At 46.0% G+C, this 12,329-nt stretch overlaps 1 protein-coding gene across 1 annotated transcript; it reads left to right on the forward strand.

Moving 5' to 3' along the window:
* Positions 1–3,045: 3,045 nt before the first annotated feature.
* Positions 3,046–5,266, forward strand: nr0b2a (nuclear receptor subfamily 0, group B, member 2a). Its single transcript, XM_068011418.1, has 2 exons — positions 3,046–3,880; positions 4,601–5,266. Exons 1-2 carry the CDS (start codon positions 3,346–3,348, stop codon positions 4,840–4,842), a joined length of 777 nt encoding a protein of 258 aa, XP_067867519.1. The 5' UTR covers positions 3,046–3,345; the 3' UTR covers positions 4,843–5,266.
* Positions 5,267–12,329: the final 7,063 nt, after the last annotated feature.

Raw genomic sequence — 12,329 nt, forward strand, 5'->3', positions numbered from 1 at the left:
ACGGCGAGAGTAGCAGTCCGAGGAACGTTGTATTTCTCGGAGATACCTGTGATCCTGGGTGGTTTCAAAGCATGATGGGTGAAACTGCAGTTGGAATCCACGTGGAATCAGTCGGAGCCGGAGACAGTCACTGAGGAAGGAGATGTGGCTGTGAAAACGAGTTTTGGTAGATACCTTATCAAACACCAGGAGGGAAATAGAAAGCAATGAAGGTGAACAAGGTAAAAGAGACAAACGAAAATCCCGTCGGAGAGAAGAGCAGAACTTCTTCAAGGTAGGCATTCCTGGAAGAGAAGTTTCTTTTGGGCCTCCTTATCTCGAGAGACAATGGATACGCGCCTGGAGGTGGTCAGTGGTTTGTGAAGCAGCGCCTGGAGTGGCTATAAAGGCCAATTCTGGAGTGACAGGCTCTTCCACAGGTGCTGCAGAGAAATTTGTTTGTTGGGGCTGTTGCACAGTTGGCTCTCCCCTTGCGCCTCTGTCTTTTTTCCTGCCAACTACTAAGTCTCCGACTCGCCACAATTTAGCCCTGTCTTTATGGCTGCCCGCCAGCTCTGGCGAATGCTGGCAACTGACTCCCACGACTTGTGATCAATGTCACACGATTTCATGTCGCGTTTGCAGACGTCTTTATAACGGAGACATGGACGGCCGGTGGGTCTGATACCAGTGGCGAGCTCGCTGTACAATGTGTCTTTGGGGATCCTGCCATCTTCCATGCGGCTCACATGGCCAAGCCATCTCAAGCGCCGCTGACTCAGTAGTGTGTATAAGCTGGGGGTGTTGGCCGCTTCAAGGACTTCTGTGTTGGAGATATAGTCCTGCCACCTGATGCCAAGTATTCTCCGAAGGCAGCGAAGATGGAATGAATTGAGACGTCGCTCTTGGCTGGCATACGTTGTCCAGGCCTCGCTGCCGTAGAGCAAGGTACTGAGGACACAGGCCTGGTACACTCGGACTTTTGTGTTCCGTGTCAGTGCGCCATTTTCCCACACTCTCTTGGCCAGTCTGGACATAGCAGTGGAAGCCTTACCCATGCGCTTGTTGATTTCTGCATCTAGAGACAGGTTACTGGTGATAGTTGAGCCTAGGTAGGTGAACTCTTGAACCACTTCCAGAGCGTGGTCGCCAATATTGATGGATGGAGCATTTCTGACATCCTGCCCCATGATGTTCGTTTTCTTGAGGCTGATGGTTAGGCCAAGTTTATTGCAGGCAGACGCAAACCTGTCGATGAGACTCTGCAGGCATTCTTCAGTGTGAGATGTTAAAGCAGCATCGTCAGCAAAGAGGAGTTCTCTGATGAGGACTTTCCGTACTTTGGACTTCGCTCTTAGACGGGCAAGGTTGAACAACCTGCCCCCTGATCTTGTGTGGAGGAAAATTCCTTCTTCAGAGGATTTGAACGCATGTGAAAGCAGCAGGGAGAAGAAAATCCCAAAAAGAGTGGGTGCGAGAACACAGCCCTGTTTCACACCACTCAGGATAGGAAAGGGCTCTGATGAGGAGCCACCATGTTGAATTGTGCCTTTCATATTGTCATGGAATGAGGTGATGATACTTAGTAGCTTTGGTGGACATCCGATCTTTTCTAGTAGTCTGAAGAGACCACGTCTGCTGACGAGGTCAAAGGCTTTGGTGAGATCAATGAAAGCAATGTAGAGGGGCATCTGTTGTTCACGGCATTTCTCCTGTATCTGACGAAGGGAGAACAGCATGTCAATAGTCGATCTCTCTGCACGAAAGCCACACTGTGCCTCAGGGTAGCGCGCTCGGCCAGCTTCTGGAGCCTGTTCAGAGCGACTCGAGCAAAGACTTTCCCCACTATGCTGAGCAGGGAGATTCCACGGTAGTTGTTGCAGTCACCGCGGTCACCTTTGTTTTTATAGAGGGTGATGATGTTGGCATCGCGCATGTCCTGGGGTACTGCTCCCTCGTCCCAGCACAGGCATAGCAGTTCATGTAGTGCTGAGAGTATAGCAGGCTTGGCACTCTTGATTATTTCAGGGGTAATGCTGTCCTTCCCAGGAAGAGAAGTGGCAGTGAATTAAACACTAAAATAAAAGCAAAATACCGCGGATGCTGGAAATCTGAAACAAAAACAAGAAATGCTGGATTCACTCAGCAGGTCTGGCAGCATCTGTAGAAAGAGAAGCAGAGTTAACGTTTCGGGTCAGTGACCCTTCTTCGGAACTGACAAATATTAGAAAAGTCACAGATTATAAACAAGTGAGGTGGGGGGTGGGCAAGAGATAACAAAGGAGAAGGTGCAGATTGGACCAGGCCACATAGCTGACCAAAAGGTCACAGAGCAAAGGCAAACAATATGTTAATGGTGTTTTGAAAGACAAAGCATTAGTACAGATTAGGTGTGAATATACTGAATATAGAACATCAGCAAGTGCAAACCTGAAGAAAAACAACCTGAAAAAAACAGTGGGTAAGCAAACTGAACAAACTAAGATGAAATGAAATAAATGCAAAAAATGTAAAAAGGAATGCAAAAAAAAGGAAGAAAAAATAACTAAAAATGAAAGTAAAGTGGGGGGCTGTCATGCTCTGAAATTATTGAACTCAATGTTCAGTCCGGCAGGCTGTAGTGTGCCTAATCGGTAGATGAGATGCTGTTCCTCGAGCTTGCGTTGATGTTCACTGGAACACTGCAGCAATCCCAGGACAGAGATGTGAGCATGAGAGCAGGGGGGAGTGTTGAAATGGCAAGAATTGTTTATGAGTTCATTTCCTTCAAGGCTGCATACAGCAAACATTCCTTATCTAATTAGAAAGCCTGATATCGCTTTCTGTAACTGAGTGTACTTGATTGGTGTTCTGTGAATGGCCTCTTGTGCACTGGTACGGGGTGGGTTTAAAGTCTGTGTACATGACATCAGGTAATCGAGATAAGCCACTTCCATCTGTCTGACCTGGTGCTTCATTGAAAAAAAATCCTTATCTGCTGCTCGCCTGCACCGTCGGGACAAGTCTCTTGGCCAATTAGTTACTGTGGGCTTGTTTTTCAATGAAAGCTGTTTGTCCCTTGAGGCCAAGGTCACTTTTAGGCATTGAATGAAACTGAGTATAAATAATCTCAGGTGTAAGCAGCTCAGTTGGTGCCTGTGGATGCTTGTACTGCACTGAGAGCTGGAAGTGAACGTATCCGATCCATTCTCAGCCAACTCCCGCACAGCGCAACTGCAACAACAACCGTTTGGAGTGTTATGAGTTAAGGATTTTGGTTTCCTGTTAAAATCAGCACTTTTAAACTACCGTGAACTGCTAACACGAGTACAGTTTGACGTCGGATTGCTAAATTCGGCGTGGTCCTAGTTTAGCAGTGAGGAGGTTATGGCTTATGTCAACGTACTGCTCGATAAATGCCAGTGTGCTTCTGGAAAGAGACAGAGTGCGATCTTATATACGATTCTGAGCCAACAGGGAGAGGCCTGCTACGAGTTCTCACATCATAGCTGCTCCTGTGAAGCCAGGCGGACGGTTTGCTTGAAGACTCCACAAGTTACCTGTCAGGCGGTGTGTGATGTGTTGGTGAAAACAGTCAATTTTATGAGGAACCTCCCTTCGTTCCATCATCTTCCCAGAGCAGACCAGCAGCTGCTGCTGGAGAGCTGCTGGCCCCCGTTGTTTCTGTTGGGATTGGCTCAGGAGAGAGTAAGCTTCGAGGTGACAGAGACCCCAGGTCACAGCATGCTGAAGAGAATCTTGCTGAATGGGCAAGGCCTGATCAGGACAGAGGAAGAGGAGAGGAAGCAGCCCACACTTGCTGGTGTACAAAGAATGAAAATGTGTCTGAACAAATTCTGGGGCTTGGACCTAAGCCCAAAGGGGTATGCGTACCTGAAAGGGGCAATCCTCTTCAACCCTGGTAACTAAACAGCTTCTTTCTTTATTCCAGCGTGTGTAATGAAGCAAAGGAATTGTAATGGTACGATATTTACACAGAGCGAGTCACAAATTACCGCTTTACACCCGCGAGCCCACCAATAATTTTACAGTCTTAGTAAATGGTCAGCAGCAGACTGGGAGCTCCTCAATCAGAGGGCCCTCTCTACTTTCCGATTAATAAATGGTATGCTTATTTATCCCCTTCAGAATCCCCGATAGGTTTCCCCTCTTTTTCCAGCACTTTCAGGGGTCTGGTTGCTCTGCTGACCAGCTTAAGAGCTTTTCTTTTGTGCGACGCCTGATCCAACCGAGCATTGAGGTGGGGCGTGGGGCTGAGTCGTGGATCTGACAGTGTGAAGCAAGAAATAGCTCTAAATACAGGACATGCTGGAAACAGAAAGCAAATCCGCAGCACTGATGCTATGTTTCCAGGTAGTGAACACATGCTGTGTTTCCTCACATTCTACTCCTGGCCGTGTTTGAGGTGGTTGAAGCTCTCTTCAATTAGTGCAGCGATTGGTTTCCTCTGTTCCCTCTCCCTGCATTCAATTGAGCAACAATAGTTATAGTTTGTGGTGTCTTTAGTATGGTAACAAATTGTCGTGTGTTTCTGTGGGTGGGATGAAAAGCTGTTTAAGAGAGCTGGCCGTGTTTGTTTGGGGTTTGGGTCTGACTTTATTAGTGCTGTTGTCTTTTGCAGACCTGCCTGGACTCCGAGCTCCTGCCTACATTGAGAGCCTCCAGCGGGAAGCACAGCGCGCGCTGCGTGAGGTTCTGGTGCCTCTGCCTCCCAGGGACAGCAACCGCTTTGCCCGTGTTTTACTCACCATCTCCGCCCTGAAGACCATCAGCACCAGTCTCATTATCGAGCTCTTCTTCAGGCCGGTGATTGGGGCAGCAAACATGAAGGAGCTACTGCTGGACATGCTCTATACCCAATGAGGAAGAGCCACTGGGCCTGACTGCACATCATCTACCTAACTAACTGCCCAGATATATCACCTGCCCACTCCCTACCCACCCACATCACCTGCCCACTCCCTACCCACCCACATCACCTGCCCACTCCCTACCCACCCACATTACCTGCCCACTCCCTACCCACCCACATCACCTGCCCACTCCCTACCCACCCATATTACCTGCCCACTCCCTACCCACCCACATCACCTGCCCACTCCCTACCCACCCACATCACCTGCCCACTCCCTACCCACCCACATCACCTGCCCACTCGCACTTCACTGCCCACTTACTTCACATACACATCACTGCCCCACTGACACTTTGCTCCTCTCTCTCAACACATTGTTTTGTATTAAATTATTTTTTTATTTTGAATAAAATTATTTTGCTTATTTTGAAAGACTTGACACTTTATTGAAGACAGCTTTACTGCAACAGGACACTGGTTTTCAATTTTTAGAAACCCTCAGGTTTAAAAGTACACATTTAATTCAGGTCGATATGAGTGGCCGGTCACTGTTGATTTACACCTTGTGCCATTAGGGTCCAACTGAAGAATGTTTAACCCCTCCAGGAATCTCTCCATCTGTTTGTTGGACGCTGTCTACATAGGCACAACAGTAGGCCATTCATCCCCTCAAACCTGTTCTCCTATCAGGTGTCAGGATTTAAAGATGCCATTTCCCACGTCTTACCATACAAAGTCAATGGAAGTAGAGATTGCATAGTGCAGTGGCTTTGAACTTGATGTTTTCCTCCCTGGCATTTGGGAAAAGGCCCAAGCATTTCTCATGGGCTGACGTCTCCTCTCCCTGTTAGTTGTAAATGTCCAACATGGAATAAGTTTGGATACAGAGCTACAATGTATTGTACCTGGAGTACACTGAGCACAGGTACACATGGTGTACTGTACCTGGCGTACACTGAGCACAGGTACACAGTGTAACTGAAACCTGGCTCATGGTTGGTGACATCTTGCCCCTTACTAAGCCTCCTCCCTGACCTTACTTTCCACCACTGCTCTACCCAAACTGCCATAGTGGCAGTGTGACCCTTATCACACCTTGGTCCCTCCCTGCAGGGATCAGTGCTGTACCTAAATAGAAAAGCTAATAGAATGTTATCATTTATTGCACGGGAATTGAATACAAAAGTTAGGGAGGTTATGCTTCAGTTATACAGGGTATTGGTGAGACCACATCTGGATTACTATGTACAGTATTGGTTTAGTTATTTAAGGAAGGATGTAAATACATTAGAAGCTGTTCAAAGAAGGTTTACTAGACTAATACCTAGAACTGGCGGGTTGTCTTATGAGGAAAGGTTGGAAAGGTTAAGCCTTTATCTGCTAGAGTTTAGAAGAGGAAGAGGCGACTTGATTGAAAGATATAAGATCCTGAGGGGTCTTGACAGGGTGGATGTGAAAAGGATGTTTCCTCTGGTGGGAGGATCTAGAACTAGGGGTCACTGTTTAAAAATAGAGGGTCACCCATTTGACAGAGATGAGAATTTTTTCTCTCTGAGGGTTGTGAGTCTTTGGGACTCTTCCTCAAAAGGCGGTGGTAGCAGAGTCTTTGAATATTTTTAAGGCAGAGGTAGATAGATTCTTGCTAAGCAAGGGGGTGAAAGGTTATTGGGGGTAGGCGGGAATGTGGAGTTGAGGTTACAATCAGATCAGCCATGATCTTATTGAATGGCGGAGCAGGCACGAGGGGCTGAGTGGCCTACTCACGCTCCTAATTTGTATGTAAGTATGTACTCCCCTTGTACCTTCTCCTCCTTTGAGTACCTCACTGTGTTCCACCCTTCTTATGTGTCCTTTAAAATAATTTTCTACTGCCTCCACCCTCCACATACCCCCACCACCCCACCATGCCATCCCAAATTTCTCAGCACGATCATTCCTTACCTCCTTAAGCCTTTGGATTGAGCAACTCCTTATCCTCGGTGATTTTAATCTCCATCTTAGTTTCCCTTGCCTAATCTCTTCTGAATTTGCCGCTCTCCTGCCTAAAACTCTCCTACTCATATTAACAGACTTGACCTTGCCATTTCACATGTCCTCTCTACACCTTGGTATTAATCACAGACAAGGCCATCTTAATGCATTCTCCACCACCCACATCAAGCACTATCTGGCCTCACTCTCCTCATCCAACACACTTGCTACTCCAAGGTCACATGTAATTATCAATCATCTCCTTAACCACTTCTCCCTGCCCTCTCCACTCTCATCTCCAATAATAAGGGTCATGATCTCATGGGCTTCTTTTCACTATGTTATAATCCTGTAGTTTTTTTTTCTGGGAAGTATGTCGTTTGCCTTTAAGGCTGTAAAAGGATCTTCTTTGGCCTCCTTGTCTCAAGAGACAATGGGTAAGCGCCTGGAGGTGGTCAGTGGTTTGTGAAGCAGCGCCTGGAGTGGCTATAAAGGCCAATTCTAGAGTGACAGACTCTTCCACAGGTGCTGCAGATAAAATTGGTTGTCAGGGCTGTTACACAGTTGGCTCTCTCCTTGTGCTTCTGTCTTTTTTCCTGCCAACTGCTAAGTCTCTTCGACTCGCCACTGTTTAGCCCCGCCTTTATGGTTGCCCGCCAGCTCTGGCGATCGCTGGCTACTGACTCCCACGACTTGTGATCAATGTCACAGGACTTCATGTTGCATTTGCAGACGTCTTTAAAGCGGAGACAAGGACGGCCGATGGGTCTGATACCAGTGACGAGCTCGCTGTACAATGTATCCTTGGGGATCCTGCCATCTTCCATGCGGCTCACATGGCCAAGCCATCTCAGGCGCCGCTGGCTTAGTAGGGTGTATATGCTGGGGATGTTGGCCGCCTCGAGGACTTCTGTGTTGGAAATACGGTCCTGCCACCTGATGCCAAGGATTTAAGGCTGTAAAAGGATCAATACTGCTTTAAGAACAAGCAAGCCTCAGAAATTACTAAGAAGATGCATTTTGGTTGAAATTGGATACAACCATACAGAGAGGGAACCAACCAGCTTCTAATAGTGCATCACCTGGCAACAGCCATTCAGAGACTGATGATTGAGATATACAATGTTGCAATTAACTTTTGAACTGTTTTTTTAGTTGAAACAGACTATTCTAACACTCAGACAGCTGGACCAGCATGAATGGAATAGATAAAAGCAAAATACTGCGGATGCTGGAAATCTGAAATAAAAACAAGAAATGTTGGAAATACTCTGCAGGTCTGGCAGCATCTGTGGAAAGAGAAGCAGAGTTAATGTTTCGGGTCAGTGACCCTTCTTCGGAACTTGGAATGGAAAAGAGATCTCTGATAATTTAAACTGAAGGAAGGTGAATTTTAGACTGATCACTTTTTCACCCCTGAAAACAATTCTAAAGCCAAATTGATTCATTGAAAAGTGTCTGCAAGTTGTTGATTGCTGAATTCATCGCTGGAAAAAGAAGAACATCACTTCAACTGGAACTAGACTACTGAGTGTCTTACTGTTGAAGACCCTTTTTTTCCTCATCGGACGGCTGTGAGGACATCAAGCAACCTTGGACTGTTTCATATTGGAAGATTCCACTTCGGGAGGAGCATAAATCTGCATGGACACTAATTTTTTCTATTTTAAATGGTGTTTATATCTTAGTAGTGTTTAAGAATTTAGTTTTTCTAATTAAACAGTTAATTTGTTATCCAAAGACTCCTGGTTTGGTTAGCCTCATTCGGGGGTTAATAGGTGGTACAATTTGGCTGGGGCTTTCTTTAATTTGGAAAGTTTAAAGTGAAGTGTTAGGCGATCTGTGGAGTGGTGGAACTGATTTGACAGTGCGTTGCTCCCACCACAATCAGAATTATATATTTTGATTGGGGGCTTTGGGGGACTTGAGGAGTCGGTCGTAACAACTAACATTGCAACCATCTGTTCAGCTGCCTCTTCTGCACTCCTCCCTGCTTCTTGTCCCTCCCATTCCCAAACTCAGAGCCCATGTCTATCTCAAAGTTTTCTCTTATCTCCCCATGTGCCTTCTGTGAGTTTGTCCATGAGATCTTTCTCTTGCTCCCTTGACCCCATTCCCACCAAAATGCTGACCATCTTCTCTTCCTGACCCCCATGCTACCTGACTTTGCAAATGTTTCCCTCTTGGCAGGTGCTGTCCCCTTCTCTTTCAAAATCAACATCATCACTCCCTCTTCAGAATATTCACCCTCAACCCCTCTCTCCTTACAAACTACTGCTCCACCTCCAAACTCCCTTTCCTCTCCAAAGTTTCTGCCTGTCTATGCTGCAAATCCCTGTTTATAGAGTTTTAGAGTCATTACAGCACAGAAGGAGGCTATTCAGCCCATCAAGTTCATGCCAGCTCTCTGTAGAGCAATCCAGTCTGTCTCATATCCTGCTCTATCTCCATAGCCCCGAAAGTTTATTTCCCTCAAGTGCCTATCCAATTTCCTTTTGAAATCAGTGATTGTTTCTGCTTCCACCACCCTCTTAGGTAGTGAGTGCCAGGTCATTACCAGTCGCTGCGTAAAAAAGTTCTTCCTCACATCACCACCACCCCATCCCCCCTCCCCTCCACCCCGCCCCCCCGCCATCTCCTACCCAGAACCCAGTTGAATCACTTCAATCACATTTTCAATCCTGACACAGAACTGAAACAGTCTTAACATCCTCGGTGACTGTGACCATGATGCATAATTCCTCCTCAGTGTCCTTGACCTTTTTGTAACCTTTTGTCCAGCTCAATGGAATTGGAGTTGCCTGGCTTCAATCTTAACTATCCAATCATAACCAGAGCATCTCCTGCAATGGCTTCTCTTCCTGCTTGCACACTGTCACATTTGGAGTGCCTCAAGGATCTAACCTAGGTTCCCTTCTCTTCATCAACATGTTGCCCTTTGTGACAACACCTGCTGACATGAGTCAGGTTCCACATGTACACTGACAATACCTAACTCTATCTCAACACCACCTCTCTCAATGCCTCCACTGCCTCTGATTTGTCAGACTGCTTGTCCAACATCATCTCTTGGATTGGCCACAATTTCCTTTAGCTAAACATCGAGAAGACTGAAGCCATTGTCTTCAACCCCACCACAAACTCTGTTCCCTCATCACCAACTCCATCCCACTCCCTCATCATTGTCTCAGGCTGAACGAGACTGTTCTCAACCTTGGTGCCCTATCTGACTCTGAGCTGAGTTTCTGACCCCATATCCTCTCCTTCACAAAGACCGCCTACTTCCATCTCCGTAATATTGCCCATCTTTGCACCTGCCTCAACCATATGTTGTTGAAACCCTTGTCCATATCATTGTCACCTCCAGACTCAATTATTCCAATGCTCTCCTTGCTGGCTTCCCATATTCCACTCTTCATAAACTTCAACTCTCTAAAACTCTGCTGACCATACCTAACTCACACCAAGACACTTCTGTGCTCACTGACCTACAGTGGCTTCCAGTTCAGCAACACCTCCTATTTACAATTCTCAGCCTCATATTCAACTCCCTTTGTGGCCTTGCCCCCTCCCTATCTCCGTAACCTCCTCTAGTCCCACACTCTCCTTTATTACTTTCCCACCAACTCCACCCCCCCACCCCATCCTTTAACTTGCTATTTTGCACCTCCAATTGCTATAACCTACTCCTCGGATCATCCTTTTAGCCAATTCACTTCACTCCTTCCTGCCTGTGTCTAACCCATAACATTGAAGCATATATGACACATTTGGCTGCATTGAAAATGCTGTAAAATGTATGTAAACTGTATGTAAAATGCTGTAAGTTGTTGTTGATACTATGACAGACTGAGAATAACTGGCTTTCATACTCAGTGTTGATTCTTGCAGGCAGATGATTTGGGTCCAGAGAATTTGAAAGGTTTCGACACACATTTCCCAGAAGTTGAAACCTTTCTCCGTCACCCAGAGTTGTGAAGATTGCTCCCTACTGATCAAATGTGGACAATACAGCCTGCTGTTCCAAGAAGAGCTGTACAGGAAAGAAATGCAGAGAACACTTCCTCTTCACAGAGCTTCAGATGTAACACACATGCATCAGCCCTAAGATGCTCCACAGTGCGGATTTGCCCCAACACAGCCAGGATACCAAGGTACTGCAAGGACACTTGTCCTTAGAGCTGGTCAGGAGGAGGAGGAGGGCCCACAGTATTATTCATGTACTTTATCTGGTATTTTGTGCAGAAAACAGACTTGGGAATCAGAAGTACAATTTCAAAATTTGTACACTTCAATGCGGATAAGGGTGAGGTGGTGTACTTTGGTAGGAAGAATAAGACGACCACACAATGCTTGGAAAATGTGTCTAAATGAAGTAGAGGAGCAAAGGGATCTAGGGGTACAGATACACAAATTATTAAAAGCAGCAAGGTAGGATAACAAACTCAATTTTAAAAAAGCAAACAAAGCACTGCCCTTCATTTCTAGAGGAATAGCATTGAAAAGTAGGGAAGTTATGTTAAACTTGTATAGAATCTTGGTCAGACCACACTTGGAGTACTGTGCACAGTTCTGGTCTCCATATTACAAAAAGGATATAGAGGCACTGGAAAAAGTGCAAAAAATTACAAGGATACCAAAACTGAGAGGTTATAACTATCAGGAAAGACTGAATAATCTGGGGTTCTTTTCTCTGGAAAGGAGAAAGCTGAGGAGGTGACCTGATCGAGGTCTTTAAAATTATGAAAGGGTTTGATATGGTAGACATAGAGAAGATGTTTCCACTTGTGGCTTTGTCCAAAACTATGGGGCATAAATATAAGATTGTCACTAACAAGTCCTTTAGGGATTTCAGGAGAAACTTCTTTACCCAGAGAATGGATGGAATGTCAAACTTGCTATCTCAGGAGTGGTTGAGGCAAATAGCATAGATGCATTTAAGGAGAAGCTACATAGAAACATAGAAAATAGGAGCAGGATTAGGCCATTTGGCCCTTCGAGCCTGCTCCGCCATTCATTATGATCATGGCTGATCATCCAACTCAGTAGCCTGTTCTGGCTTTCACCCCATACCCTTTGATCCCTTTAGACCCTAGAACTATATCTAACTTATTTTTCAAAACATTCTATGTTTTGGCCTCAACTGCTTTCTGTGGTAGCGAATTCCACAGGCTCACCACTCTATGGGTGAAGAAATTTCTCCTCATCTCAGTCCTGAAAGGTTTACCCCGTATCCTTAGACTATGATAAACGCATACGGGAGAATTAAATAGAAAGATATCTCTCTTTGGCCTCCTTATCTCGAGAGACAATGGATAAGCGCCTGGAGGTGGTCAGTGGTGTGTGGAGCAGCGCCTGGAGTGGCGAAAAAGGCAAATTCTAGAGTGACAGGCTCTTCCACAGGTGCTGCAGAAAAATTTGATTGTCGGGGCTGTTACACAGTTGGCTCTCCCCTTGCGCCTCTGTCTTTTTTCCTGCCAACTGCTAAGTCTCTTCGACTCGCCACACTTTAGCCCTGCCTTTA

This window comes from Heterodontus francisci, chromosome 31 (genome assembly GCF_036365525.1).
Source record: "Heterodontus francisci isolate sHetFra1 chromosome 31, sHetFra1.hap1, whole genome shotgun sequence".
In the NCBI taxonomy this organism is placed as follows: Eukaryota; Metazoa; Chordata; class Chondrichthyes; order Heterodontiformes; family Heterodontidae; genus Heterodontus; species Heterodontus francisci.